General features: G+C 62.0%; 2 protein-coding genes across 3 annotated transcripts; both read left to right on the plus strand.

Annotated features, from left to right (window-relative positions):
• The first annotated feature begins 1,008 nt into the window (after positions 1-1,008).
• On the plus strand, positions 1,009-9,189 carry JAML (junction adhesion molecule like). The gene is made up of 6 exons (XM_074977109.1): positions 1,009-1,398; positions 1,863-2,088; positions 2,564-2,690; positions 4,461-4,506; positions 7,326-7,421; positions 8,352-9,189. Exons 1-6 carry the CDS (start codon positions 1,174-1,176, stop codon positions 8,592-8,594), a joined length of 963 nt encoding a protein of 320 aa, XP_074833210.1. The 5' UTR covers positions 1,009-1,173; the 3' UTR covers positions 8,595-9,189.
• A 2,848-nt stretch (positions 9,190-12,037) lies between these two features.
• SCN2B (sodium voltage-gated channel beta subunit 2) lies at positions 12,038-22,031 on the plus strand. 2 transcript variants are annotated; one of them, XM_074977110.1, is made up of 4 exons: positions 12,038-12,271; positions 15,700-15,866; positions 17,023-17,233; positions 18,198-22,031. In XM_074977110.1, exons 1-4 carry the CDS (start codon positions 12,202-12,204, stop codon positions 18,395-18,397), a joined length of 648 nt encoding a protein of 215 aa, XP_074833211.1. In that variant the 5' UTR covers positions 12,038-12,201; the 3' UTR covers positions 18,398-22,031. The 2 variants fall into 2 exon arrangements, with proteins under 2 accessions (XP_074833211.1, XP_074833212.1); XM_074977111.1 differs by having other exon boundaries at positions 17,023-17,288; positions 18,198-18,347.
• Positions 22,032-26,742: the final 4,711 nt, after the last annotated feature.

The raw sequence follows: 26,742 nt of genomic DNA on the forward strand, positions 1-26,742 counted from the left end.
GGACTCTGTTCCATTTGCTTCCTCTGCCAGGTTCCCCAGCAGCCTCCTGAGCACTAGCGGTGCCACTGCCTCTGCAAACAGGCCACAGCTGTGGCCAGCTGCTTGAGAGGGTGGGGGGAAGCAAACAGAAGGGTGGGAGAGCTGGCGTTCACATGCTGAGTGCAGCCCAGCAGCCCTGGGCCCAGGGTCCTGGCATGACTCTCGCCACATGGGTGCAAGGCCCGTCCAGCAGTCAGGGCACCAATTTAGGACTTGAGGACACAGGTTCAGATCCCTGCTGTGCCACTGACTTCCTGTGCGACCTTGGGCTGGTGAAACTCTGTGCCTCAGTTTCCCTTCTGTACGTTGGAGGTAACAGCCCTGCTCTACCTTCTGGGGGTGGGGCCTGGAGGGTAACCATGTCAGCCGGTGAGTGACAGGCAGGACAGTTCACAAGGAGCATGGCTCTCTGGTTCACAAGCGCACAATGGCTGGTGCAAGGAGCGGTCTCCACTTCCCATTTCGTGCAGCTGCGCCTCCGCTGCGGGAGAGGTGAGTCTGGGATTTCCCTGCTGGAGACCTGGCACAGGGGGGCAGAGCTCAGCAGCCTCCTCCTGTCTCTGCTTGGGCACAGTCCAGTGTGAATTGTGGGGTGGGACGTTTGCCCCACCTCCACCAAAGCCCCGGGAAAGGAGCCTCTCGGGCCATGGTGCCAGAGCTGTGCTTGCAGCCATGACTCTGCCCTGAGGAATGGCAGGGCCGGAAGCCTTGTTTGTGTCAGGGCTGCGCTGCAGCCCCCTGCCGTGTTAGCTCAGTGCAGGGCGAGGTGTGACTAGGCAGCACGCCCCTTTGGGCCCTTCACTTGGGGGTGGGGGTGGGGGTGCGTGTGCGCGCACAAAGCTGGGGGTCTGCGCATGGCGGTGCTTCCAGTCCTTTGCAGTGCCCCTCTCGCTGGGGGCCGGGGAGTAGCGAGGGCTCCCTTGCAGGGGCTGCGGGGGGGACGGAGGAGGAGAGCCCACTCTGGCTGTGACGTCGTGGTCTGGCGGTGGAGCCAATTCAAGTGCAGCAATGAGCAGTGGGGTGGGGGTGACTCTTCGCTAGCTTCCAAACACGTCTCCCAGGAGCAGGGGCTTTGTCTCTGTGAAGAGGACAGGGGCTGCCAGGGGCAGGGCTTGGTCTCTCTGTGTCTCGGGGATGAGCAGGCACCTGGCAGCCATGCTGGATTCTTCAGCTCTGGGCTTGTCCTTAGTGCTTGCAGAGAACAGCGGGGCACTGGCTGGCCTGGTCATCACACGCCCGGTGCTGAAGGCTGGCGTAGGGGACTCTGTCCTGCTGAAGTGTTTCTTCCAAAGCCTGGTGCCAGGGGTCTGGAACGTGACCAAGGTGGACTGGATACGCACGCCGGAAAATAATACTCAGGTAGGGAGTCCTATTTGTGGGAAGGGCCCAGGGAATGTGGGGTGCTTGGTGCCAGAGCATAGCAAGGTCCAGCGGCTGAGTGTGTTCACCCCAACCGGCAAGTGCTCCAGTTTCTAAGGGCGTGGAAATCCAGCCATGCCCGGGATGGAGGCGGGAGGCTGGTCTCAGCCAGCACCTGTTCTACCATCTCCGGCTGAGGTGAGTTTGATGGACTTTAGCCAAGGTTCAATGTGCCCATGTCACAGAATCCACCTTATCAACTGGGACGGGTTGGTCCCATATTGGGTCTTCCAGCAGAGAAGCCAGTGGGCCCTAGACTGCAACATCACTCACCCCGCAAGAGCATCGCGCCAGGGCAAGGTGTGTGGCTGAGGGTGCCGAGCCGGGCAGCAGAGGGGGATGTTCGGAGGAACGAAGTTCACGCTTGGGCACCCAGTCGCATGACCGTCCATAACCCGTTGCAGGAGGAGATGGTCTTCTACTACTACAGTAACCACAGTGTTCCTGTGGGACGCTTCCGGCACCGAGTGCAGTGGATGGGGGACGTGGCCCACAAGGATGGCTCGGTCAGGCTGCAGGACGTACAGATGGACGACAGCGGGACATATGCCTGTGAGATCCGGGTGTTCGGGCGGAGCAGCATCTTCAAAAACTACACTGTACTGCGTGTGGCCTATGAGGGACAGGAGTGTACGTGGCCTCCGTTACTAGCTCATGCCTGCCCTTGGCAATCAGTCAATTTCAGGACAGCATCACCAGTTCACTGCTTTGGTGGGGGGCAGTCTCCCCTTCCCCTGAGCCAAGTGTCTTGCTGCCCCTTCATCTCTAGAGTCAGCTAGGCCTGTCCTGGATCGGCCTGTGTTGGCTTGGGGGGCCCATGGGCCATGCAGTCAGCAGCCCTGTGATGTACAAGCAGGAGTGTGATGCTGGCTCAGTGGGACAGCTGTGAGAAGCGGAGCAAAAATCCCCGGGGTCTGGGCAGCCCCCAGGCGCTGTGCTGCGGTCCCTGGGGATGGGGGAACTAGTCAATCTGTTCTGGGGGTGAAGCGCCTCTCCCCAGGGCTTGGGCACCTGTCAGCTTGGGCTGGGGCAGAGACGGGCTCCTGAGGGCCGGTGTGCAGGGCCAGCCAGACATTGCTAACCCTGCTGCATGTCTCCCCCGCAGGGTCTGGATTTGTGGACTCTGAGAGCACCAGCAGCTGGTGGGTTGCCCTGGCCTCCATCTGTGTGACTGCCTTCCTGGCCCTCGTGTTGTTGGGCTTGGGGCTGAAGGCACTTCTCCAGAGGCAGAGGTAACCGCCCTGGGCTCTCCAGGCTGCGGGGTGGGTGTGGTGTCTTGTCCCTGGCTGTTCCCTCCTGCCGTGGGCCGGGATGGGAGAAGGGGACACAGGTGGGATGGGGAGAAGGTCCACACCTGGAGACCCCTGAGCCCCACACCTGGCCTGAGCCAGCTTGGAGTGACCTGACGTGGTCCTCTGCTGCCCCCTGCTGGCTCACTTGTGTGTGACTGGCCTGGCCCAGCCTGCTGGGCGCTGGGCTCCCCTGTGCTCCTCTCCCTGGCCCTGCCAAACTCACCTGCCCATTCGGGGAGCTCTCCCTTGCGGGGCGCAGGGGTGTCCTTCTCCAGACAGGCCTGGGCCCACTCCCCTGCTGAGGCAGGTCTCCGGTCTGGCGGGGGGCGGAGCAGAGGGCTGGGGTCCCCAACTCTCCTGGCCTGCGCGCCCCAGCACGGCCCGGTAGATGAGGAGCGTCCCTGCCTGGAGCCGTTGTGTGTGGGGCTGGGGCGCTCCTATGACCCGCAGCCTGCAGCAAGGCTGGTCCCCAAGAGCCAGAGCCCCTCCACGCGGGAGCCTGGGCAGGGGCCGGCATGGTAATGCTGGGCGGCAGGCTGGGCCTTTCCTTGCTGTCGCTGGGGGCCCTGGCAGGGAGGCCAGGAGTGCCGTAACCAGCTAATTGTGTGCCAGAGGCAGCAATATGCAATGGTGCCGCCTCATGTACGCACAGGAGTTATTGTGTAGAAAAAGGAAGAGACATTAATAATGGCCTCCTGTCCCTTCTGGCCTCCATGTGTACGCCCAGCACCTTCCCACTGCCACGGTGCTGCTCTGCCTGGGCTCCCCTCATCCCCTGTGTCCAGTGCAGGTGCAAGGGAGCCGACCTTCAGCGCTCCTGGCCCACTGGGTGCATTTACTGCCTGCCCCCGGGGGGAACAGGGCGGTAGCAGCCACTTAAACAAGGCCACCCATGAGGCTTCCGGCTGCAGCCACGGCCGTCCTGTGGCTGTGTCGGGTGGTGTCTCCCCCCACCAGGTGTCCTCTGCACCCACGTGGGAGGCCAGGCCACTCAGCTAGGGTTGCCAGAGTTTCAGAATTCTTATAAGGGACAATGTCCTCCCCTTCTGCAGCCCCTTTGCTAACCCCCTACCCGCTCCTAGATCCAGGCCCCCCCAGACCTCTGCGCCAACCCCCTCCTCTCCTCCAGAGCCAGGCACCCCCCAGCTGTATATTCCGGCGATTCGCTGGCGCCCCTGCCGATGCCGTTGGGGACGAAGTACCACGCTGCCCAGGCACAGGCAGCGTGGGGCTGCAGGAGCCGTGCTGGGGAAACGGCGGTGACGGGCCGCCTCTTCCGCTGCCACATGTGCTTGTCCTGACGTGGTGGGACGCGTGTGTGGAGTGAGGGGAGAGGTGCCCCACGAGTGCGGCTCTTCCGGTGCTGCGTGCCCAGGGGCAGGGCCGGCACACAGCTGGGTGGCGTGTGGCTGCCCGGCACTGGCTTAGGCTGCGCCGTGTCTGCTGCCCTGCCCCTGGTCTCCACTCCCCGCTGGGACCGGCCGCGCAGCCCCATGACCGGGGCTCAGGGCTCTAACAAGGGAGAGGGCAAGTGAGGCATTCGCCTGCCCCCCTCAGCCCTGCCTCACTCGCCTCAGCCTTGTTACGGCCCTGGAGGCCAGAGAAGTGGGGCAGCGCTGCTGGTGCCGGGGATGCAGGGGGGTGGCTGGAGATGACAGCGGCGGAGGAGCCAGCCCAGCTCTTCACTGAGTGCCATTGATTTCCTTCCAGAGCTGCGGTGAGCAGGACCCCGGCGAGCAGCCAGGCTGGAGCAGAGGTGAGAGCTCTATCTCTGTTTGCCAGGCTCACGTTGCCGGACCACGTAAGAGGGAAATGCCAGAGCCGAGGGCCTCAGTCCTGCAATAGAAGGGACGCTTGGGACAGATGAGCAGCTGTGAAGCTGGCCCAGGCACTGCGCGTGCACGTTCACGCTCGCCTGCCGCCAGCAAGGAGAGCCTGTGGCATTGGCTGTGCATGTAGGCGGTGATTGGAAGGAACCCCCGATAATTCTATCCTGCAATGAGGGGGATAGTGCCAGGGGAGCAGAGGGGGCTCAATGCCCAGGCTGAGGTGAGCGCTGTGTTTTCCAAGCGGGGGTCGGCCCCCCGACTGAGTTCTGTGCCAGTCACTTGGTCACTGTTGCAGCCAAGGACTGGCACAGAGTTATCATCTTGCAGCGCAAGGGAGGGAAGAGTGGCTACGTTCTAGAACAGACGGTGTTTGATGCAACCCCAGGGCAGCGCAGGGAGTGTGAGCTAGCAGTTAGAGCTGGGAAATGGGAACCAGGGCTCTTGGATTCCAGTCCCACCTTAGTCACTTTGGCAAGTCACAGCACTTGCGTGCCTCAGTTTCCCTCTCTTCAGCATGGGGCTCGTGACCCTGTACTAACATTCATGGGGTTTCATTAATGAACCCTTCGGCCAGAAGAAGTCAGCAGCAACCAGGTCCAGGTTCAACAGCTAGGGGTTCCTTTTCATCCATCTCAGATAGAACCGGCTCGAGCCCCAACCCAGTAGCCTGGGAAATTCACACACCCTGGACGCCTCGGAGGGGCAATGCTTCCCCAATTGCAAGCACAGAGTCTGAGTGTAGAAAAGAAACTTTTAATGAAAGAGGCAGAAAGTCATAATGGCATTAGCTTGGGAAAATACCACAGCCAGAGTTCATAACCAACACTCATGTAACTAGCCCAGCTCACATGGATTGAGCAGTGTCCTTTGCCTCTCAGGCTCACCTATCCAGTACTGTAAACACCCCATCCACACACCCAAATCTTCTTTGTTCCCCCCTGCTTCAAATGCTCCACTTACAACTCTGTCCAGTCCATGCAGTTACTGACACATCACCCTGATGACTCCCCTCATTGAACCTGAGGCAATGCCACCTTTGTGCTGGTCTGCTGTTCTACTTGCTCCCCCCCGCCCCCAGCTGCCCTACTGGCCGCCTGCCAGTCTCTCCTGCTGGCCACCCGCTGCTTCTTCTACCAGCTGCCTGCTGGTCGTGCCTGCCAGCTGCCCGCTGCTTCTTCTGCCAGCCTCCCGCTGGTCGTGCCTGCCAGTTGCCCACTGCTTCTTCTGCCAGCCTCCCGCTGGTCGTGCCTGCCAGTTGCCCACTGCTTCTCTTGCCAGCTGCCTGCTGGTCACACCTGCCAGCCGCCTGCTGCTTCTCTTACTGGCCGTTCACTGGTCGTACCTGCTGGCTGCTCACGGCTCCTCCTACTGGTTGCCCGCTGTAGGCAAAACCCTGTGATTCCAGGTCTCTGTGGCTTCAGCTGCTAGTGATTTCAGCTCATACTGGCATTCAGCTCTGGGCCTAGCCACAGTGTCTCAGCATCCACCAACGTGGATTCTCACAGAATAAGTATAGACCTATCTTTAAGTGTACCTTTAAATGGGTGGGGTGAGGGAGAACTAGTCAAACCAATTTTACAGCTGCATAGCCAAAAGGCTTCCACCCAGCTGGTTCAAACACTATCTCCTCCTTTCACCTCACAATGCTTAGATGAGGGAACCCTACGCAATCCATGTCTTACACAGCAGTGATGACTGCCCTGTACCCCCACAACAACTTCAAGCATTGCTGAGACTCCACAATTCTTACACTGGGTGATAGCCTAAATTGTGACTTTACAACCACATGTCGTTTACAATGGATGAAAGGTCATTGCTTCACCTGCTCCCATCAGGCTTTGTTTACAAGGTGTTACATATGCACACCTTTGCATTGTCATGCAAATGCTCTGTGAAGGACACAGATCCTTCAGCAGTACTGAGCTCCTGCTGGCACGTTGCTTACATCTACAAAGTGCCTTGATGTTCTCGGATGACAAGCACCAGAGAAGGGGCAAAGCGTTGGGTGGCCTTAAAAGTACAGAGGCCTTCAACACCCACGGCTGACTGGTCTGCGGTGGGGGGGTGGGGCCTTTGCATTGCCAGGCTCTGTGGGCATCTGTTATCCCATTAGGAACAAGCAGGGCTTTTACTTTGCCTGCTCCTATATCTGTTTGCTCAGTATTTATCGGGGGAGACGAGAGCATTCTTGACGTTAGGGCATATGGAAGCAAGTTTAAAGAAAATGAGTCACCGCCAGCACGTGAGTTCCCCTCTGCAGTGACACTAGCTAGGATAAGCTGTTCAGTGCACTACATCCTTCTGCTTCAGGGCACCAGCTGCTCATCGGGGGTCAGGGAAGTTTCTTCCCTACAGTGGCTGTGTTAGGGTGATTTTATCTACCTCCCTTTGAAGCGTCTGGTGGGCATCAGCCTGCCAGAGGATGGGGACTCTGCTGGCTGGTGTGCGCTTTCCTTTACTGCAATGCATGTTACAGCTTGGCTGGTAACTTCTTACCGTATCCCCTACCTGCCTCCCAGCATGTCTGAGAGCGGAGAGCAGATGGCCAAGGCATTTGGAGCAGGGCTGGGACCTCCAGTGAGCTATTGAGTGTTTGTCTGTCATCCTGCCCACCAGAGCTGGGATCTTTCAGAACTTGCAGGCTGCCTAGTCCTGCTCTGGAGAGCTCGCAGACTGAAATGAGCCTCTGGAGTGGGGACGCAAGTGGCCATGCTGGACGTGAAACTCTTTCTAATCTTCCTGGCAGGAAGGCATTTACTTCTCCGTCCCCAATGCTGAGGTGCTGAAGGCTGGGCAGGAGGCAGAGCAGCAGGGTAGAATGGACGCAACCTACGTGACCATGGTGAGCTCTGTCAGGAGGTCCAGCCAAGTGGCTGGGGCAGGAGAGGAGACCAGGGCCTCCCCCAAGTACACTGAGCAGCAGCTGCTTCTGCCAGAGACCAGGAGCTCACACGAAAACGGGCCAAGACAGCGCCATTCACCCCAGTCAGGGCTTCGGAATGGGGACGCCGGTGCCAGGTGTGGGTGCAGGGGGGCACAGCATCACCCCCACTGCAGCAGTAGCGGATCAAAACCCACTTGCATAGGCCCCAAAGAGCCTCCCAGGGCAGCATGTTCGAAACTCAGGGCGTGCCTGTGCGGTGCCGTGTCTGTGCCTGCGGCAGGCCGGTCAGGCTTTCGCTTTCCCTTGCTCAGGGCCGTGGGAGGGGTGAGGGATCGCAAGGCTGGGAGTCTTAGCAGCTGTTGCCTTCAAGCTTTGTCTCAGCTGAGGGCAGGGAACTGGTGCCAGGACTCCTGGGTTCTGTTTCTGCCCTGCCACTAACCCGCTGGGGCACTGGACAAGCCAGTTAACTCGGCGGTGGTCAGGGTCCAGCCCTGGAGGACAGAGACGTGGGATTTCACCTTTGGCTGGCTGTAAACACCTGGAGCGTGTCCGAAGGTGCAGCCTGAGAGCCAGCCCCAGGCGGCAGTATGGAGGCGCGTGGTGTAAATCAGTCCAGTGGCCTAGCTCTCAATTGCAGGCCACAGTGCAGGCAGCTCGCCGCTGGGCGACCTGCCGGTTTCTAGCCCACCTCTCTGAAGGTTATGGGGGCTGGGGATGTAATACCAAGGTGGCTTTTGGTGCCAACTCTATAGAACTCTGTCTGCCAGGCAAAGCAACCGGGCACCAGGCTGGCATAGTTGGGTTGGCCTGACATTTTCGTGTTGCTCAGGCCTAAGGCAGCCCCCTGGCTGTGCCACCCCTGACAGCTTCGCACCTTCTGTCCTGCAGTACCCCTTGGCTGCTTTCCAGAAGGCCGGCCTCACCGTGCTGGAGAGCAATGTGTACGTGCAGCTGGCCAGGAAGGCCATGCCAGGGGAGTGGAGGAATGAGGGGAGATGGGGCACTGAAGGAGCCCCAGGAAGCAAGCAAGCCTGTGAAAAGGCCAGCTGGCCAGAGGAGGAGTTCCGTGGTGCCCGGTGTGAAGGAAGAGCAGCTCTGAGCGCAGCCGAGCATGACAGCCAGGGACGTTGACCTGCCCCAGGGACAAGCTCTGCCCAGGCCATCAGCATCCTGCAGAACTGGCTGTCAGGCTGGACCTGGGATGGGCTGCATCACCATAGCTGTCCTGGTTATAATCTCTGGGCTGCCATGGGGCTGTCCGGAGCTACTTCTGCTTTTGCATCTGCCCCTTGAGCCCTGCACAGCCCAGCCTGCACACCGTGCAATGGGAGGGCCCTGGCCAGGGCAGAGGTGAAGGTAAATGGACAGTGCCCCATCTTCACACTCACGCTGCAGCAAGACAGTGCCTGGTGGCATAGCTTCTGCTCTGTGAACAGGGCTCCTGGCAAGTGCTGCGAGAACCCAGTGGGTCCCAAGGTGCAGCCAGGGTGGAGGTGGGTGTTGGGTGCCTACGTCGGCCTGCTGCAGGGGAGCCTAGGGCTTCTCCACCACAGCCCCTGCCAAACACGCAAAGCCACCTCCTGAGGCTCTGGTGCGACTGAACTGTAGCACATGCCAGGCTCTGGGTGTGCAAACAGATGTGCAACGCCTCCCCCGCATGTGTCTGTCTCCATTTGTACACCTGCCATCACTAGGCATGTTCTAGGCCAGTAAAGCTGGGGCTGGGCCTTTATACCACCTGGACCAAATCTGCATTGGGGCTGGCACACAAGGGGACTGGGCCTGACCAGCAGGTGTGGGTGGGTCAGCTCCCTGCCCTGCTCTGTCCTGTCGTGGTCCCTTTCCTTGCGCTGGGGTTAAAACCCTGCCCTTGGAGCACAGCCAGGGGCTCTGGCTCAGCCTCTGCAGGGGCCTGATCTGCAGGCTCTATATATAACCGTTTGACACCTCCCCTGCAGCCAGCAGAGCCCTGCTCCTCCATTCCTGGAGAGGAAGGGAGCCACTCGCTACCCTCAGCCTGAGCAGCACGTGGGCCAATGCAGCAGAGGTTGCTTGCTCTATGCTGCAGTCGTTTGTTTCACGTTGCCACCCCACTCGGTTTCTGGTGGTGAGGCAGAGTCACCAGCGTGAGCAGCTTAACAAATGCAGTGGAGAGAAGGGCCTTTTGCAGGAGAGGGAAGAAGTGCCCCGGGCATCCCAGCCGACCTCTTCGTTGTAGCCGGGAGACTTCCAGCTACAGCCAGCAGAGCTGCTCAGTGACTTGGTGTTTAAGGCTCCTGTACAGCGCTCGGCTGACGAACCTGGTCCTTCAGGCGCCTTCCCGCAGGGCGAAGGAAGCGAAACCCAGCCCCAGGTCTCACCACCTGGGGGCCCGTCTGTGGGGTTCGGCCGCCCGGGCCGTGCCAGCAGCTCAGCTCAGGGCAGTTGCCCCTGCCTCGCAGGGCGCCGGAGTCTCACCAGCGAAAGAGCAAGGAGGGAGGTGCTGGGCGTTCGATCCTGCCCAATGAGCCCTGCCTGGCAGGAGGGACCAGGGAGCTCAGCACCTCGTTAGGCTGACGAGGCATCTGCTGCTCAGACACGGGAGTTCCCTGTCCCTGTTCCCTGAGTGCCTGTAAGTAAAGGCTGACCATGCAAGTGGTGTAAGGCTTCCCTCTGCCCAGTGACGGTGGCCTTTGCTCAGCAGCTGGCGTTACCCTGTCCCCCTTGACATGCTACGATTCAGGTGGTGGCTTTGCTCTGGGGGGGGGTAGGACCACCCAGGTAAGGGCTCGCCCTCCCACAGCCTGGAGACAGCACCCTGGGGCTCCCCTCTGCTCCCATGTGTCAGAAAGGGGAGCAGGTTACTGCTGTCCACGGAGCAAAGGCCATGTGCTCGCGTGACTGGTGGCGTCTCCCTGGCTGGTTTCAGGTCGCGGTTAGGACGTGGGTTTGCAGGGGGTCCCAGACCCTGGCTTCACCCAGCACGTGTACTCCATGGCTGAGCTACACACTCTCGCCAGCTGGCTGACGGACGGGAGGGGCCTTTCCTGTGTTGGGCCAGGCAAGAGCCCCTTTCAGTCCAGCGGCACGGGAGGGGAGGAGTCAGGCGCTGCAGTGCGTCACTTGTGCGCCGTGCGTGGGGGCTGCTCGGCAAGCCTGACCCCTGGGGTTGGCTCATTGACTCAGCTGGGCCCATCTGTTAGCAAAGGTTTGCCCAGGCTCACGAGCCACAGCGCAGGGTGTTACCTGTGGGTGCGGTATCAGCTCCCTCCTCTGCCATGCTCATCTGCTCTGGTCCTTCATCCGGCCCCGCAGTGCTGGTGAAGCACCCAGGGGCTGGCAGTTGGGCCAGTCCAGGTGTGGTGGGGGCAGGTGCTGGTGGCTGGCCCTGCGCTGCGTCCTGCCAAGGCAGTGAATGTCCCATGGAGCACCAAGAGCTGGGGGAGCCCTCGGCCTGTTTGCAGGGATGCAGGGCCAGGTTGGGAGAAGCCAAACGGCACATCCCAAAGAGGCTCTGGGAACACCTTGTAGCCCTTCAGGTCGGATGCTGGCCCTGCTCCTGAGCACTTGCTGCCTGCCCTCTGCTGGGGCTGGGAGTAACAGCAGCGCATGTCATGGTGTCTGGGACGGGGAAACCCCCTTTGCTGCAGCCAGAGCCGTTCTCAGGGGCCGCACGGTGCTGTGCTAAGCCGAGGGACAGCCCTGCCCAGAGGCTGTGAAGTGCAGCAGGCCGGAGCAGGCTGTGCTCTGTGGGAGAGCAGGACCAGAGGTGGGCAAGCCCCACCCGTGCTGGCTGGAGAAGAGTCCTGCCCCCAGAGCCTAGGAGAGGGGCTCGTTGCTGTCTGGCTGCTCAGTGGGGCAGCCCGGACGGGCGCAGCTGGTGCTCGCTGCGGTGGGCGACAGAGTCCAGATGTAGGGAAGCGGGCGGCACGCTGACCCGTTCGCACAGGGGTGCCACACTTTTCGGCATCACGCCCCCCTTTTGCTTTTGGAGAAGCCCTCCTCCCTCCCCCCACGCACCTCTTCTTTACCAGCATCCAACCCGCCTCTAACGAAACATTCAACCAGGAATTTAAAATAAACACAAAAACGTGAAGTTTGTTCACAGCCCGTAGACCCGGCTCTCCGTGGCCCGCGCTGGTGCACGCTGCTAGAACCCAAAGAGCCCAGCAAGCACTGGCGGTGTTGGTAACGTGCTAGACGATGCTGACCTCCCATGGGCCGGAAAAGTTCTCTCAACCAGCACCGGTTGGGTCCGAGGGTGCCAGGCTAGAGAGCTTCAGCCAGTGCTACTGAGTCCAGCAGGCGAAGGGAAGCCTACAGTGTACTGCGCTACAGCCGTTCCTTCCCTCACGCCGGGCGTTAACTAGCTCCAGAGGAAGCCCACTCTGCTCTTGGAGAAGGTGGCAATTGGAAACAGGGCCAGGCACCAGAACTGCATCCCAGCGTGCAGAGCAGGAGCAAAGCCGAGCGCATGTTCCTTGGCTTCCCAGGAAATTTTGATGCCCTTCCGCTTCCTTTGATAAAATCCACCAACCATAAAATTTACTACCTTTTTTTTTTCTTTCTTTTTTTTTTTTTTTAAATAGCAGCCACCCTCCAGCCAGCCATATTGGAGGTTGGGAAATAAAACAGCTCTAAAATTATGTGTGTCTTGGAAATACCCCATTGCACTTGAAAAAAGCAAAGCCAAACAAGAGCAACAAAAACCAGCCACAACAAGCACCCCGGTCTTCGCCCTACACAAGGGGCCTTGAAAATGAGCAAGGAGCCTGGGCTTCCCTGGCCCACCTTGTGCCTCGCTGGGCTCAGCTTGCTTGTCTCTCTGGGTAAGTTTCGACTGCACATCTTGCATGCAGGCATCTGTCAGGGACCCAGCAGCCAAGGCTGGGAGCACCATCCTCATTCCTGCGGCCTCAGGCCCCCAGCAGAATCCCGGAGCGGGGACGTGGTGGGGTTGCGGGGGCTGGCTACTGCTGCTGCCAGGAGACCTGGGGCTGGAGCATGGCTAATGTTCAAGGTTTATTGATGCTGCAGACGAGCATGTAGCCCCTTCCCAAGCAGGCTCTGGGGCTGCGTGTGCATCGCCAGAGGAACCTGCATAGCTCTGCAGCTTCTGCAAGCCTGCCTGCGATGGGCACAGCAGAGCCTGGCTAGGGCTGGGGCTCCCTGCTCAGCTCCGGCGTGTGATATGTGTGCAAAGACGCCTGAGGGGCTGCACCTCGTTTTCCTGCATGCGGCAGGGGGGAGCGTCGGGCTCTGCTTGTTGCTTTTCTGCCCTCCATGGAGCCAGGAGGTGTCAGCAGGTTTGGCCATTGCTCCTGTCAGTGTGTGTCTGTGGGGTGGGGGGGCTTTGCCGCAGCTTGAGAAATGGAGGAGGAAAACGACAGTGTCTCCCCATCATCTCGGAGCTGGACTCCTGCCTGTGGTTTGCGGTGCAGTGGGGCAGGGGCTGGCAGGCAGGGGGAGCTGCACAGACCATGGATGGAGGACGCCTGAAGCGAGCACAGCAGGGAGGCAGTGGAGCTGGCAGGAGCGGGGTCCTCTGCAGTGCCCGTCAGCGCTGTGGAAGGAGCCCCTGTTTTGTGTTTGCATGGCTGGGGATATGGGCGGATACTCCCAGGAGCTGACTTCGCCCTGGGGAGTCCCCTACAGCCCCTCCCTGGAGCCCTCTGCTGTGACACTGCCAGACCTCAGCCAGGGGACTAGTGCAGATGGTCACCACCCCCTGTGACTTCACTGAGTGAATCCCAGGAGACGCTGCTGGGTGTCTTCTCTCCCTCTGTCCCGGGGGTCGTGTCCGTGAAACCACAGAACCTGATGTGCCTCCTGAGCTTTGGAGCCGGGCTCCGCGTCCCGGCAGGGCTGGCCGCCCTGAGGGTGAGCTGAGAGGGAAAGGCGCCAGCCAGCCTGGCCCAGCCCAGGGTGCTCCACCTTGCTGAGCGATGGTGTTCACAGGCTGCTCCGAGCGCACGCGAGAGTCCTGGGCCCCCTTGGGCTGAGTCGGCAGCTGTGGCCTGGCCAGACCCTCCCACGCCGAGCGCGCTGAGCGGGCCTAAGCCAGTGTTGCCAGCAATGCCGTTTGCATGGCTGGTGTGCGGGCCGGGTCGGCTCACCACGTCCCTGCAGAGGAGTTGGAGAGGCGCCTGAGGCCAGCTGCTCTGTGCTGGGGCGTTGCAGTTACGCTCTCCAGCTGCTGCTCAAGGGCTCTCCCCTCCCAGTCCCCACGGATCCCCCAGGCCTGGTGCTAGGGACCCCTCCCTCTCTCCAAGAGGCCGGGCTGGGCTGGGGGTGGCAGGGAGCATGCCTGTCCCCTCTCCCCAGGCTGGCTTTCCCACTCTCCTGCCCTGGGCTGGGTTTGCACATGGCGCGGGCTGTGGAACTGCTGCAGCTGCACTTCTTGCGTGTGGCGCCTTGGAATCGCTCGCAGCGCCGTCGGCAGAAGCCTTTTCCACAGGCGCAGAGGAGCTGGCCGGCCCCCGGGGCCGGGCTGCCTCCTGGCTCCCTTTACCAGCAGTCCGGCGGCTCTAGGGCTGCTCTTCGCCTAGGGGACTGCGGTGCCCGAGCTCTGCCGGAAGGGGCTTCTCGGCCTCCCCCAGCAGGGCGCTCCTGGGATGCTGATTCAGTACCTCAGGGGGCCCAGACTTACAAGGCCAGACCTGCTATTCAGGGCTGTTATATCGGTGCCTCTTCCCCCATCCCCCTCCCGATTTTGCACATGTGCCAGCAGGTCACCCTGCCAGGTGTGTTCCACTTCCCCGACAAAACGTTTTTTCTAGCTGCAGACCAGCCGCACGCCTGCCCCTCGCCCCAGCCCAGCAACTGCGTGGAAAGGCGCAAAGGAGCTGCCTCGGCCGCCCCCTCTCTGCCAGCAACTTCCTCCCTCCGGGGTCGGTGTGGGGAGGTCAGAGAGGGAAGCTGTTAGGATCAGAGCCCACGCCAAGCTGGCCGCGTGTTGTGGGAAAGGCCCGGCTCAGCCCAGCCGTCTGTACCCAGTGCGGGGCGGGTGATGGGTCGGTGGCTTTAGCGAGCAAGCCCCAGCCTGAGCGGCGAAGCTCTGGCCCAGCCCCAGTGAGGTGCCTGAAGACGGCCGAGGGTATGGTCCTTAGTGGGTCAGACCTGCCTGCGCCAGAGCAGGGAGCGGGAGGCCCGCGTGGTCCGAGCACCGTTGGATGGCATCAGCCTGTGGTCGTTCCCAGCACAGCGCTGGGCCTGCAGGTGCCCTGGGGCGCCCGGTGGGGTCCTGCCTTCCAGGGGACGGTGGGGCAGGGCGAGTCATAAAGGCGGCGTGAGTGAGCAGAGGGGAGACATGCAGCCCGGGCCCTGCTGTGAGCAGCAGAAGCTGCGTCTTCTCTGCTCTCCCCAGGCCTGGATTTGGTCAGCAGAGCGAGTGGGAGCTGGGGGGGGGGAGGTGGGGAGCAGGGGCCTCCCCATGGCTGGTTCCCTCCCTGCCCACGTCGTGTGTGTAATCTCCCCATGGCCATGCCAGTGTGGGCTTCGCCGCAGACACCAGCTGCGTCCCCGCTCCTCTAGCAGCCTGGCCTCTGTGTCCAGCCGCGGAGCCCAGCTCAGCCTCCTGTGCGGGAGGGGAGACAGCGAACCTGCCCTTTCCCGCAGCCCCCAGAGGCTGGCACTGCTCAGTGCATCCACTGGGAGTGGAAGGTGGCCCGGTGCCCTGCGCAGATGATGCTGCATTCGGGCCTCTGCAGAGCTCATTGATTTTTGCGGCAGGAAAACCTCCTTGAAGTGCCAGCGAGACGAGTTCCCCTGAAGTCAGCAGGCGCGAGGGGGGGCCGGGAGCAGTGGCGGGCCCAGCAGAGCGGGGAGTGGGCTGTGCAAGGGAGCGTGGCGCTGGGCCGGGTTGCTAAACCAGACGAGAGGCTTGACTCCAATCCCCGTGCAGATGACTGATGCCCCCCTCCCGTACACGCAGCCCTCTGTAGCCAGGGCCTGTCACCGAGGCGGCCTTAGCACCTGGCCGCTGGCCTGCGGGCAGGGAGGGGCTGAGAGGTCAGCGGAGTGCTGTGAGCTCACTTGCCTCCCTTGGGAAAGCCCCTTTGTCTGGGAGCACGTCCCCCGAGTGCCCCAGCCCTGGGAGGTGTGTGTGCTGGTGCCTCTGCCCCCGGACAGCTCTGCCAGCAGCCCAGGCCCACAGCCTGGGGCGGGTGGGCACAGCCTTTGGCACTTTCACTATTCAGGGTTTGTTCACGTCTTCCCTCCTTCTCCTCCTCCTGTTCCATCCCCGTCTTGTCCTCAGCGCCCTGTGGGCTGGGCATGGAGATTATGGCGCAATCCACCATCAGCGCTCTGAATGGCACCTCTGTGCGCCTGTCCTGCACCTTCACCTCCTGCTACAAGGTGGATTACAAGCTCTTCTCCCTCAACTGGACCTACCAGAACTGTGACAACTGCACTGAGGACCTGGTAAGTACCTGTGGCCCAGCCCCGAGCAGCCACACGCCATGAGGCAGCTCCTCCCGCCCCCTTGAAGTCATGAGAGTTACCCGAGTACCTACGCTGGGCTCCTCTTCCCTTGCCATCTGCTTTGGACGCCGGGCAGGCGCTTGCCCCAGACGGGCGGGTGGGGGTCTTCCTGCCTTAGGAAAAGGGAAAGACCTGAGTTTCCCCTGCCACCTGGCCGCTCCCGGCTCCCCCAAGCAGCCCTGGCCTTGCTGTAAGCCTGCAGGAGCCGTTGATGTGGATTCGAGCCCCCCCAGCCCTGCTGGAGATCCCGCCACGGCCTGGGGCACCCCCTGAAGCAGGGTGAGCTCCGGGAGGCTCCAGTCAGCTCTGCGGGCGCAGGGCCTGCGGGCAGGGCCGCGTGGGATGTGCTACCACTGCAGCGCAGCTCCGGTGTGCCCGTGTTGACGGCCAGCAGCCGTGTTGACGATGTTCTTCTGTCACCCTGGTCCTCCCTGCCCCGGGTCAGGTCCGTGCAGCTGTGTCTCTGGAGCAGGGAGGGGACGCAGCCACGACAGTCCTCGTGCAGTCCAGGCCTGGGCAGAAGGAGGGTGTTCCCTGGGGCAAGGGGATGAGCAAGGACAGAGTCAGGAAGGGGGAGCTGGCCCGGCTCTGACTCCAGGTGAATATCTGAGCCTTGTGTGACCAGAGGGAATGTCCCACTTGCTGGGATGCTCAGGCCAGTCCCGTGCAAGTGGGGTTGGCGGTGGGTGGGACTAGCTGGAAACAAGGCACAAGAGGCTGCAGGCTGGTGCTAGAGGCTCGGGCCAGGCTCAGCTGGGGATTGCTGGCACTTTCCTGCTGGGGGGCCGCAGGGGTGGTGGGGACAGCCAGGAGCGACTGACCGGCCTCATCTGGTAGCCTCGCGCCCAGTGCCCTCACCCAGGATGGCCATTCTCCGCCCTTGACACCTACGGGATCCATCCTGTTCTTGCTGGCCGGCTCAGAACCCTATAGCCTGGGGGAGCTGTGTGATGGGGGTGCGCCTTGCGGGGGGGAAGGTGAGATGCTGTGGTCTCTGGCTGCTCCCCCGTCTGGCCAGCTGAGCTCCGCGGGCACCAGCGTAGGGGAGTCCCCCTGCTCCCCCCGCCCGCTCACTGCCCTGCCCCGGCTCTGCCAGCTCCTGCAGTTCCGGGCGAAGGTGGTGCTTGGGCGGCTGGAGCGCTTCGAGAACAGGGTGGAGTTCACCGGCAACCCCAACAAGAACGACCTCTCCTTCACCCTGCACGACGTGCAGCTGGACGACGAGGGCTTCTACAACTGCTTCGTGAAGAACCCACCCGACAGGCACCTGGGCCACGCCCGCATCTTCCTGAAGGTCATCACCGAAGGTGGGTGGACGGCAGGGCTCTGCCGGGGGCTGGCTCACACCGAACGATGGCGGAGGTAGGAGAGCCTGGAGCTGGCCTGTGCCTCCGCCCAGCCCGCATCCTCCCACAGCACCAGCGTGCCAGGAGAGGTGGGCATCAGGGTTCGGTGGGGCCCGGTGCCCGGAAGCGCCCCCAGCAGCCCCTGCCTGAGGGTTCAGCTGCTTTGTGGCCCCTCCCTGCCTGCCTGTGGGGCTGTGGGACAGGCCAGGGCATGATTTCGGCCCGTGGGGAGTTGGCCCAGCCCTGGTCCCAGAGCCAGGCTCCTTGCGGGGCTGGGAGTGGCGGGGGGGGCAGGGAGGGGTGCTGAGGCTGCCTGCCTCCTGTGCTTCCCCGGCTCTGCCTGCATTAGCACAGACGTGGGCACAAGCCGGGGTCCTGGTCGCTGGCTCCCTGCCAGTCCCAGGGAGCTCTCAGCGGCTGGACCAAGGGCAGTTGCAGGGGGCCGGGCAGGCCAGGATGTCAGCTGGCCTGAGCGCAGGGCTGGGAGCCAGGAGCTCCTGCATCCCAGTCTGGGCTGTGACACTGACTCCATCCACTAGGACAAGGCAGACACAGCCTGAGGACAGGCCGGTTGGCTGGGCAGCGCTGTGCCTCTCAGGCTGCTACTTCAGGGCTCCCATCTCCACCCACCTTCCCATGCCAGCGACAGCCGGCTGCAGGGCTGGTCCCCTACACCCAGGCACAGGCCCCCAGATGCACATGGTCACCAAGCGGCTTGTTCCTCCCAAGTGCCTGGCCCTGTTCCCACAGCATGTCCGTAAACGCCCACTCATGGCCTGTCTGTGTGGGGGCCCTGCCGACTCCCCCAGGCAGGGCGGGGCCTGAATTTGCCAGCAGGGTCCCATTGGTGCTGGCAGAGGCTGCCGCAGCTCAGGCTGCCCAGGCCCCAGCCTCTGTCCTCACCCACTCGGCTCTGTCTGTGCAGTGCCCCCGGAGCGTGACTCGACGGTGGCTGTCATTGTGGGGGCCTCGGTGGGCGGCTTCCTGGCTGTGGTGATCCTGGTGCTGGTGATCGTCAAGTGCGTGCGGAGGAAAAAGCAGCAGAAACTGAACACGGACGACCAGAAAACAGAGGAGGAAGGGAAGACGGACGGCGAAGGGAACCCCGAGGAGGGCACCAAGTAATGGCCCCCCCCACTCCTTCCCCTGTACAGCGTTACCCCTCCTGTGCGGCTCTAGAGCACGGACTTGACACGCCCCGGAATTACTGAGCACCCTCATCTGCGTAATCATCCCCAGCCCCAGGAGCCTGGCTGGGGAGAAAATTGGGCTGCCCGCCTGGCCCGGGCTAGGGCCAGGCGGATGACCTGAGCCTAGTGGGCCTGTCGCTTGCACCTGGCTGCCACCAGCTCCCTCCCACCTCTCTTGCAAACCAGGAAGGGCGCCTGGGTGCTGCCCAGGGCGAGGGCTGGCTTAGTCCAGAGGCTGTGGGGACAGGGGAGTGAGCTGGAGTTTGGGGCGAGGGAGGCAGGACCTCTCCTGAGAACTGTGGAGGCGGGTGCGAGCTGTGGGGAGAGGGCTGCAGCCTCGCAGCGTGGGGGCCATGGGGCGTGCGGGGCTGCGAGCCCCTCGGCCCCAGGGGCTGGCCCCGCGGGAGATGTTTGTGTGCTGTGCCCCATACTCACAGCGGGAGCGTTGCTCGGGGAGCCTTTGCTTTGTCTTGTGACGCCATCGGTCTCCCTGGACCCCTCGAGCTCCATCGCTGCAGGCCAGTCTCTGTCCCAGGCCCTTCTGAACTCGTCCCACCCACAATGCACCTGTGCAGTGGGCGCTCTCAGGGCGCCCGCAGATGGGACAGCAGCAGCGTCACCCGGCACAGCAGGGGTGCCCAAGGCAGGGGGCACCAGCAGTCAAGGGGGCTCGGGGCAGGGCATCCAGCCCCTCTGCCCAGCAAGGAGCTGTGGGTGGCATCTCGCGCGGGCAGGGAGGCGGGGGTGGCGCGCAGGGGGCCAGTCCCACAGGTTGGCAACCCCGGGCAAACGCCACCTCTGATTGCTGTGCCCAGGAACCGACGTGCGGGCAAGCCTGGCCTTCCCCGCCAGCTTGGGAGCCTGTGCCGGTCGGCAAAGAGCTGCTGCGGCGTCACCAGCGCTACAGGAAGTGCAGATGCCCCTGCAGCGAGAGCGTCCCACTGCCAGGCAGCGCCCTGGCCACTTCACAGGCAGGGAGCTCTGAGCTGAGGAGGTGGGCCTGCCAAGTCCCCCTTCTCTGCACCCCCACTGCCCCCGGGGTCTCGTTCTCAGTAACAAACCAGGGAAATCCAACCGAGAGGGAGCTGCTAGCAGGGGGTGCAGCCCTGGCTGGCTGACCGTTCCCAGAGAGTAGCTGTCAATGGTTCACAGTCATGTAGGAAGAGGCCAGCGAATGGGGCCGCCAGGGCTCAGGTCTTGGTGTGGTTCTTTTCGTTTTCTTCAGCGATGCTGCCACAACGGCCCGGAGAGCGCCCTTACACGCTCTGTGGGTGACACCACGCTGCAGCCCGGGGACAAGCATTATTTCTGCTGGCCGCCTCAGTGTCCCTGTCGGTGGCAGTGGGGTAACAGCCCTGCTCCCCCAGGCTGCGGGGCCCAGGCCCTACATGCAGCTGCAAGTGAGGCTGACGTCGTGGACACGTTTGCCCTGTTGTTCGTGTCATCTGCCCATGCGGCCACAGACGGGGTCCTTGCCAGCTCTCCTGCAGGCAGACGCAGCGTGAGGCGCAGGGGCACTGGGGGAGCTGAGGTGCTGCATCGCCCCTCGTGGTCGCCAGCCAGGCGATGGCCGTCGGCCCCTGCATTGGTGCTGAGCTCTGCTGCTTGGGGGAGCAGCTCGTTGCCAGGCCTGCTGAGCTTTAATGGAGGACGCATCTCAGGCAGTGCTTGGGCCCAGGCAGCTGAGCCACAGTCGCTGGCTGCGTTGGTTTCCCTGGCTGGGGTGTGTCTGCTGGGCCGTTGCCCGCGGATGCCCGTGAAGCCAGACTGGCTGAGCAGGATGGGTAGAGGGGCTCTCCGGACTGCTCTTGGGAAGGTTTCAAGGGCAAGGGTGGGGCTGGCCGCTACCTCCCTGTAGCAAACCTGCCTCTTCCACACGTCCTTGGGAGCAAAGGACAGCACGCCACTGCCAAGGCACTACACTGCCAGTCAGCCCCGTGGGCGGTAACCTGCAGGCTCCCCGGCGAATGCCCTGCCCTGCCCTCCTGATGAACCTCCGCATGCTCAGTCCCCCTCCCCCAGATTTCTGTGGCTTGCTGGGACAGAGCATGTTCCTGTTCCCAGCCTGCGCTCAGCAGCTCCGTGTTAGCCCAGCACAGCTGGGGGAGTTTGCTATGGGGCTGCTTGTTCATTCAGACGCTTACCTGCTGGCCTGGATAGCACAGGTGGTGGGAATGGTGAAGTTCCCTTCCTTAGGGTCCCAGCTGTCTGGGGACCATTCTAAGTGCATCTGATTGTGGGAGGGACCGTGTTCTGGGGCAGCTGGTGGAACCAGAGCTCCTGGGGGCTGTGGCTGGCTCTGCCACTCTTGCTGTTACCTCCATCTCCTGGGGAATTGGGGTCCTGCTTCCGGGTGGTTGGGGGCTGGGTTCTGAGTGTCTGGATGCTCCTAGGGCCCCTGGCTAAGAGGGGCTAGAGAGGGGAACATCTGAACCCTTCAGAGATGCTGGCCATGGGGGGACCTGACCCAGCGGCCTTCCCCCTGTCGGCTTGGGCCATGGGGGAGCCCGTCTCTTCATTTGCAGGGACCCTTCCTCTTGTCCCCCTTTGGCTGCCAGTCCCCCTCATGCTGCCTGGCTCTGCCAGGGTGGAAGTTTGCACGGAACCCCTTGGGGCCCCTGCTGCATGACCTGGGACCCGTCGTCACTCCGCTCGGCTGCGGGTGCTCAGGGCTCTGGGCTGGGTCTCTGCTGTGCCACTCCCCAGCCCTTTGCCCACCTTCCTGGCACCCCATCTCTGGAGCTGAGACTCAGTGCAGCAGTCGGCAACATGCAGGGCTGCTCTGGTGCTGCGGGCAATGCTGCCACACCCAGGGAGTTAAGGGACAGGGATTTACATGCGGCGGGAAGTCTGTGCCTGTGTCCTGGCTCTGAACCCTCCTCACTTTCCAGGGGTGGGGGTGGGGTTGCAATTCCTCCCTCATCCCTGTTCTCCGCCTCGCTGCACATTGGCACCAGTTACGTGTACAGGCTGAAGGCCCTATTCATCAAAGACTGGTGTGGGGCTTCCCAGGCCTTACGGGGCACCCCACTCCCAGGTGCAACCAGCAAGGTCTAATCATCTCTCTCCCCGTCAAAAGGCAGACGGCGGAGGCAACCGGCCGGCAGGTTCTCCTAGGGCCAGCACCTGCTCCCCATGGGCCAGAGAGTGACTCTTGTGCGGCCAAAGGCCTTTGACTTCTGAAAACATTCCCCCCACCCTTGTTTCTGCCTTTGTGCTGGGATTGCCATTTGCTGGGGAGGTGGTTGTCTAGCTAGCTCTCAGCAGCTGTCCCTGCACACAAAGGCGCTCTTACAGTTGGCTTTTGCCTCGGGTTTGGGGGTTCTGCGCAGGTGGGCCAGATGGGAGAGTTCTCAGCAGAGCCTCTGTGCAGCCTGTTCGTAGGGCCCGTTGTACGTTTCAAACCCCAGTCCTCACCCCCCGCCCGGCAAACTTGTTGGCTGCTCTTGGCTGGGGCGTGGGGGGCGTTTGCCACCACCTCTGCTGCTGCTTTCGCCCAGAGGAGCCTGCTCAGCCTGAGCCTTCAGTGTTACCGTACAGCCACAGGAATAAAAACAGAATACACAGGTGTCTGCTGCTTGTCTCCTTCCTTGGGCTGTGGCTACCAAGGGATGAGGGACGGCTGGGGAGTTCAGCCGTCTCTGCTGGCTGGCTCCTGAACAGCACAGCCCAGAGGCGGGCTGGAGCGGCGCGTGTGGAGGGAGCTGCTGGTGCTGACAGTCAGAGATCGGGGCTAAAATAGCATTTCCTTGGCGCCTACGCCTGGAGGATGCCCCTCCGCACGCGTGCGCCCCACACGGCCGGCCCGGTGCCGTGTTCCCGTCGGCACAAGTGGCCCAGTTCAGCACAGCGCTTAGGCAGACTCCTGGCTTTAAGCACGTGCCTGCAGCCGTCGCCAGGCAGCCAAGCACAGCCCCACCTGCCTGCCCTGAATCGCATTGACGTCAGTGGGCGGTAGGTGCTTTGCTGAGTCAGGACCTAGCCTGGCAGGTGCAGAGGAAGGACAATGAGACAGTCCCCCCCGTGTCCCCGGCTGGCCAGCAGCATCAGCACTGGCTCGGCTCCGGAGACAGGCTGACACTGGCACGAGGGCCTCCGGCTGTGCTCTGGTGCCAGAACCTGCCTGCTCTGACCACCCCGCCCCCGTGGAAGGGAATCGTGGCCTGGAGCTTGGCTGAGTGGGGTCCGGGGCGGGGGGAGGCACAGACCCCAATGCTGCTTTGCGCTCCTGGCAGTGGGCCCCAACCTGCCTGGTGCTGTACGGCCTCGGCCCCCTCCCAGAGCGAGAGCTGCTGCTTTACGGGGTCCGGGGGGGTTCGCCCTTGTATAGCGCCAGGGCAGCCAAGCATGGCTTGGGTGGAACATCACCCCAAGCAGGGCCTGGGGCAGGGAGGGACCCGCACAGATGGGCGCTTGCTCCTGCGTGCAAGCCCACCCTCTGCAGTGCGGCTGCCCAGGGCAGAGCCTCCCTCGGCCTGGGGGCAGGCAGCTTCTGCTGGCCCTTTGGATCCCCCCTCAGATCCCCTGTGCTGGCACTGTGAGCTGCTGGTCTCCTCCACCCCACGCCGCGCCCTGCTCCTGATGCGGCGCGGGGCAGGGAGTGAGTCAGGGCAGGGCAGCTGTCTGACCCAGGGCTGGGCCGACTTTGCCGCAGAAGGGCTGTTGCTGAGGCTTGTCCCTTTGCTCCTGGCTGTGCCGGCAGTGCCTGCTGAGAGCTGCTCTGGGGCCGTGACTCCCGCTGGCTCCCATGGGAGCCCTTCCTGCCCGGTGGGGCTGGCATTGCCATGGAGTGGCCCCAGAGGCCACTCCTGTGGACGCCAACCGTGCCCGCCCCGGCCCTGGGAGAACTGTTTGCTGGCTGCGCCCTGAGTGCTGAGGGCCCTGGCTGTCCCCTGGCCTGCCTGTGCTGAGGTGGCACCCGCCTGGTATGGAGCCCACAGTCAGGTCTCCCGCTGCACTGCCCACCCCAGCCCCTGCCACCCTCTCCAAGGCACCAGGGTTTCAGATCCCTGCCTGGGTGCGGCTTGTGGGGCATTTGAAACCGTCCTGGTGTGGCAGGGCCGACCGGGGGGCAGTGGGGTTTGGTTATTATCTTGATAACGGAGGTGAGGAAGAACAATCAGAACCACATGAGAAGAACCCTCCCTCCGAGCCGGAACCCAGCCCAGGAAACGCTGGGGCAAGCCAGGCCCCCCAGCTGCATTCAAGCCTGGGCAGCCCTGGGCTCGGTGGGACCCCAGAGCACACACACGCTCCATGGCACGCAGGGAGTGCCAGGCTGGGTGGTGGAGGGAGTCCTCCTGGCCAGGAGCCTCCCTCTGACAGCAGCCAGATGGCTCTGCAGATGGAGTGGAACCCTGAGCTGCTAGCAGCCCCTGACAGAGAGCGCGGGTCCTGCCAGACCGTCCATCACGCCCTCCAGCCTTCGCCATCGCTTTCCTCCCGGCTCGCTGACCTGACCGCAATTACCACGGAGCAGCTTTTCTCGCTGCTGCTGAATCAGCATTCGCAAGGCGCTGAGCCAGGATGCAGGCCCAGGAGCAGAGCTGCTTTTGCCGCGCTGACTGCCTCTGGTAGGCCTGGGTCTCCCTGGTGGCCTGGAGCCAGCCAGGCCAGGGACAAATGGATTCTCAGGACTGCATTCTCCCTGTTAACGCCCCGTCGCCCCAGCAGCAAGGCCAGGCTGGGTGAGAAGCTGCAGCCGGGAACCTGACTAGCAGCAGAGGGAGGTGCGTGAAAGGCCCCTCACTCACTTTGGAGCTTGGTGAGCTGGTGTATTGGTGCTGGTCCAGATGGCGTGCCAGTCCTGGCAGCTGTCCTGGCCTCCCCTGAGCTCCCGCCTGCCCCCCACAGCCGCTTGTGACCTTGAGAACCGGACATTGCAACTCTAGGAGGAGACAGGCGTGCTGCTGTCTGCATTGCAGCCTGACTCAACTCAGAGCCTGGGGGAGCAGTAGGGATCCAACCCCGGGTCAGGTAATTCACTGAGAATCAACTGTTTAGTATTTAACCCAGAAACCTCCTTTATTCGCTAGCACTGGCTTAAAGGCTCTTCCCACGTTCTGGCTACAAGAGCAGGTTGTCAGAGCACAGGTGTGCCAGCAGGACTGGCCCGTTTCAGAGGGGCTGGGCTTGGGTGCAGCTGTAGCTGATTACCCACTGCCCGGCCGTGCTGGCCCTGTGCAGGCAGCAGGAGAAGGGAGAGGTGCTGGCTGGCTCTCAGCTGGGGGGCCAAGGTGCTGCCAGAGAGCCGACTCACCAGTGGAAGAGGAACACTTCAACCAAGCAGGGGGAGGCTGGTTACATGTGCACCACAGCTCAGGGAGCTGAGCAAAACATCGACACAGGTAAGTTTCAATCAAGGAAGGCAGCAGCCGAGAGCCCAGAGATACAGGCCCAGGAGAGGACAGTGCTGCAACCCCGACCTGAAAGGGGCCAGAGACTTTGTCTGGACTTAACAAAAGAGAACCCCAGAAGGGGAATTTTCTTGTTGCCTTTGCACTGTGTGGGGTTCTTAAGTGGTCCTGCAAGTAGGGAAACTGAGGCAGGGTGCTGCAGCGCCATCCTTAGCTGGCTGGGGATGCTACAGGGCAGGCTGTCCTTTGGACAGTGGAGTTGACTGTGTGAGGTCTGATCGGTGGCCCCTCTGGGCCTGGTACTGGAAGCGATTCCAGTCCTCTGTCCCAAGGCTTGGGAATGCAGTGGGGTGGGAAGGGTGGGTCCCCTCCTGAGCCCTGCAGTCAATAGTTAGCGTTGGGCCCTGAAACATGAGGCCTGATTGTCTTAGCCTGACTCCGTTTATTGTTATTGGTCACAGCGTTACATGACGACTCAGCCCAGCTACCGCAGGAGCGTGCATTTCCAGCCCAGCTTGCCTCGCCAGGTCCCGAAGCTACGCAACCCCAGGGCTCACTTCCCCTGCCAGGGCAGATGGGGGCAGACAGAACAATACCCCACCCCACACCAGATCAGGGCAGAATACTCTTGCCAGATGAAACTCCACTGGGAGTTTAATTAGGCTGGGGGTAATTCTGAGTTGGAATTTGTTTAGAACAAGTTCTGGGAAATCTCTTGGCCATGTGTGCATGGCCAAGGGCGGAAGTTCTACGCCTCTCTCCGTAGGCGGGACGTCCTGCAGCCAAATGGTTTCTAGCACCAGCCAAAGGCATTGGCTCACCAGTGGAGAACATGGCTGGGTTCTGTCTCAGATCCACTGAATCGGGCTTCCAGGTTTCCTTGGCAAGCTCCCATCAAACCCCACTTAGCTTAGATGAAACACCGCAACTTGGGGAAGTTGTTCAGCGGTTAATGATGCTCCCTGTTAAAGATGCGTGTCACGTTTCTGGTTGGACGGTGCCTAGCTTCCCCGTCCATCCATGGGACTGTGTTAGATCATTCTCAGCGAGCTCCAAGGACCCATCATTAAATATCTGTTCCTCACGCCGGCACCGATAAGAGTCCCCTCTTAATCTTCTCTTGGCTAAGCTAAATAGATCAGCTCTTTGTGTCTCTCACGGGAAGGCATCTTTTCTAACCCATTAATCTGCCGGTTCCCACCCTCACCAGCCTCCTGGGCCTCTTTCCAGGTTGACCCTCACTTAGCTTGCCTACAAAATCCAGCACAAGAGTGCAATAGCGACACAGCATGCTAGCACTGAACAAAGGCCGAAGCTCTTTTTTACCACGTAATTGTCAATCAGTTGGACTATAAATATTGTTCTGACATTCCTGTGCATGGAACATGGAGCAATAGGAACAAGTTGCTGCCTGTATGAGATTGTAGTTTATATGCCCCTCACTAGTGCTTCTCATGCAGCCTGTTGTAAGAGCCAGCTGAGTTGGAGTACCCCTGTGTGATGGAGTTGGGGGAGTGCATGCGTGAGATGCAGGCTGGGTGTGTGTGAGACAAGCAGAGCAGCTGTCAGCGGTTAAGGATGACCCTGGGGCTATAATGTAGGCTGGCAGGTAACACCTCTGCCCTGAACAAAGAGGAGGGAGGAGCCGAGCTGGGTTTGAAGCTGGGGGCGCAGTTAGAAGCTGGAGGGGAGAGGGAGCTGGAAGGCAGCTAGCCGGGTGAGGAGGGAAGCTACACCCCAGAGGGGCACCCCTCGGGCTCCTCTCCCCAGGACAGATTGGAATGACTGTCTCTGACTGCTGCACTGACTCTTCTGTGAGAAACTGGGCCTCTGTCGCCTAATAAACTTCCTATTCTACCTGCTGAGTGAGAGTCACCCCTGCCTGCGGCCAGGGTGCAGTGCATGGGGATTCCTGAACCCCATC

Source organism: Carettochelys insculpta, chromosome 25, assembly GCF_033958435.1.
Source record: "Carettochelys insculpta isolate YL-2023 chromosome 25, ASM3395843v1, whole genome shotgun sequence".
In the NCBI taxonomy this organism is placed as follows: domain Eukaryota; kingdom Metazoa; phylum Chordata; order Testudines; family Carettochelyidae; genus Carettochelys; species Carettochelys insculpta.